Source organism: Myotis brandtii, unplaced genomic scaffold, assembly GCF_000412655.1.
Source record: "Myotis brandtii unplaced genomic scaffold, ASM41265v1 scaffold1236, whole genome shotgun sequence".
Taxonomy (NCBI): Eukaryota; Metazoa; Chordata; class Mammalia; order Chiroptera; family Vespertilionidae; genus Myotis; species Myotis brandtii.
Window position 1 is genome coordinate 1,023,568 of NW_005354316.1, and position 2,610 is coordinate 1,026,177.

At 57.4% G+C, this 2,610-nt stretch overlaps 1 protein-coding gene across 1 annotated transcript; it reads left to right on the plus strand.

Annotated features, from left to right (window-relative positions):
- The first annotated feature begins 459 nt into the window (after window positions 1-459).
- Window positions 460-1,679, plus strand: LOC102239646 (interferon-induced transmembrane protein 3). The gene is made up of 2 exons (XM_005859242.2): window positions 460-879; window positions 1,400-1,679. Exons 1-2 carry the CDS (start codon window positions 631-633, stop codon window positions 1,556-1,558), a joined length of 408 nt encoding a protein of 135 aa, XP_005859304.1. The 5' UTR covers window positions 460-630; the 3' UTR covers window positions 1,559-1,679.
- The last annotated feature ends 931 nt before the right edge of the window (window positions 1,680-2,610 follow it).

The window sequence follows — 2,610 nt, forward strand, 5'->3', positions numbered from 1 at the left end:
CGGTGGGTGCGCCTGTGCTGCTGCACCCCAGGGGCGGTCTCAGAGGCACGTGCCACAGCCCAGGCGGCACCCGACCCCCACGGAGCTGCACCATGAATTTCATGTTACCCACTTAAGGTTTTTCCTTTCGATGGTAATTTATAAAAACAAGGTATGAACTCCCCATTCCAAGCCACACCCCGCAACCCCCCGGGGCCCTGTGGACTGCAGACACCTCCAGCCCGACCCGCAGGCCCTGCAGGTACTTCCAGGCATCTTAGGTCCACAGTTTGGCTCAAATACACGCACTAAATTCTTTACAGGTGAATGTTTTTACCTTAACATCCCCTTCAGGGGGTGAGACACACCCCGGGCCCATCACACCCTAATGAGGACCTGGGGTAGCTGACAGGCCAGACTGGAGTGACCGGGACAGGAAGCCCCCCCCTTTCGACTCCCCACCCCACCCCAGGGCTTGGCCTCTCTCTGCTGGGCTTCAGTGCAACCTGACACTCCCTTAGCAGGGACGCCCAACAGGAACACAGCCAAACTCAACTTTGGGGAAAACGAAACAACCAGAAAAAGAAAGCACCACTGAGGCCCCGTTATCCTGGGATCCGCATCCTCAGGCCATCTGCTCCGCTCCACACCATGAACCACAACTCCCAGCCCTTCGTCCCTGGCGCCCGCGCCGGAGTGTATCCATCCAATGAGGTGCTCAAGGAGGAACACGAGGTGTCTGTGCTGGGGGGTCCCCAGAACTCGATGGCAGCGGGGACGACGGTGATCAACATCCAGACTGACACGGTGGTGCCCGACCACATCGTCTGGTCCCTGTTCAACACCCTCTTCTTCAACACATGCTGCCTGGGCTTCGTGGCGTTCGCCTTCTCCGTGAAGGTGGGTGCGTGGGGGGCAGGAGGGGGTTACACGGAAGGCGTGTCCGCCCCCACAGGTGTGCTGCCCAGATGACCCTTGGGATTGAGGAGCCCGTGTGTGTGTGTGTGTGTGTGTGTGTGTGTGTGTGTGTGCGGGTCACGCTGAGGCTGCCTGGGGACGGCAGGGTCAGCCTTTGTCCCCTGGACTCCAAGGAATATCCTGTTGATCAGCCAGAAATTACACTCCTCTGACTGATAACAAAAGTTCTCAGAAAACCCTGAGCCCTGGTGGGGGAGAGGCCAGCAAAGGGGCCAGGGCAGGGGGAGAGGAGCCCTGAGGCCCTGGAGAGGCTGAGAGGCTGGGAGGGAGGCCCCCCTGGCCTGTCCTGCTCAGGCTCCAGGGAACAGGGAGGGGGTCGCTGACCTGGCTGAGGGCAGGTGGAGGCTGGTCTGGGCAGGGAGCAGCCAGAGCCGGGCCTGAGTCACAGCACCCGGCTGTCCCCAGGGCCCGTCCACACCCCTCACCATCTCTTCTCCCCCAGTCTAGGGACCGCAAGATGGTGGGAGACGTGATTGGGGCCCAGAGCTATGCGTCCACCGCCAAGTGCCTGAACATCTGGGCCGTGGTCCTGGGCCTCCTTGTCACACTTGGGATCATCATCACGGTCGTGATTATCACCACTGGAGTGTCTCACCGCTAGAGGGATTCCTATCACCTGCCCTAAGACTGAGGCCCTCCCCCCTTTCCCAGCTGCTACACGCACATGTGTGTACAATGGAGTTCAATAAAGCAAATGTCTGTGTTATCTTAAAAAAACCATTGAAACCTGTAAAGAATTTTTGTGAGTTTATCGGAGCCAAACTGTCGACATATGCCGGGAAGCAGAACCTCAACAAATTGAGATAATGCTCGGGAGAATGGCGGGGTTACATTTGTATTTATACATTGTGATCAAAGGAGGGATGTAGGTGGGTTCCATGAAATTCATTGGCGATAGATTAAGGAGGAGGGATAAAGCAAAGCAGGGAAACCCCTGGGATTGGATAAAAAGTAAAATGATGGACACATACTTAGGTGGGTGCAGGAACAATTAACATGATAATGACGGAATTGGTGGTCTCTGTCCTGGTGCCCAGCACATTAGGTTGGATCCAGAAAAAGGGAAGTTACAAGTTACCCAGACATTTCAAGGGTATGTTGTCATAGATGTGAAAAGACAGACAGGCTCATTTAAGGTAAAGGTTGATCTTGTCAGTGAAGATCCTGGCCTAGGAGGTGACTGCCCACCATCACTGCTTTTAGTTAAATTTAATTTCAGACCATCCTTTGTAGGTACTTTAGGTCTCTGAGGTTGCAAGACGGCCATGCAGGCCTCCCCTCAGCTTGTCCGGTCAGCACGTGGCCCCTTTCGCCCACATATGTGACAACGCTGTGTTGTCACCTGGGGAGGGTCCTGTGAGAGCCCTGCCTGCCCCTGAGACTGAGCCCACCACCACCTGCCCCCTGCCCGCTGCCCAGAGGTCAGGAGGGGCCTGGATCCGAAGCCAGGAGCGGCCAGGCCATCCTCCCTGCGGGAGCACGTCTGCCCTCGCCCCAACCCAGGACCTGTCCCTGGACGGGCTTGGTCAGGAGTGTCCCCTCCAGCCGCCCGGCCTCCCAGTCTGTCTCCAGACTCTTCCCGGAGTCTCTGTGGCAAAGACAGTTACGCCTCAACTGCTCAGCCCGCCTCCGCCCCTCCCACCTCCTGGCCCC

What these genes read in the sequence shown, in the direction of transcription:
- LOC102239646 (XM_005859242.2), top strand. Translation starts at nt 631, where the DNA reads ATGAACCACAACTCCCAGCCCTTCGTCCCTGGCGCCCGCGCCGGAGTG. An exon ending in CGTTCGCCTTCTCCGTGAAG is followed by an intron (nt 880 to 1,399) that starts GTGGGTGCGTGG and finishes CTTCTCCCCCAG; the next exon opens with TCTAGGGACCGCAAGATGGT.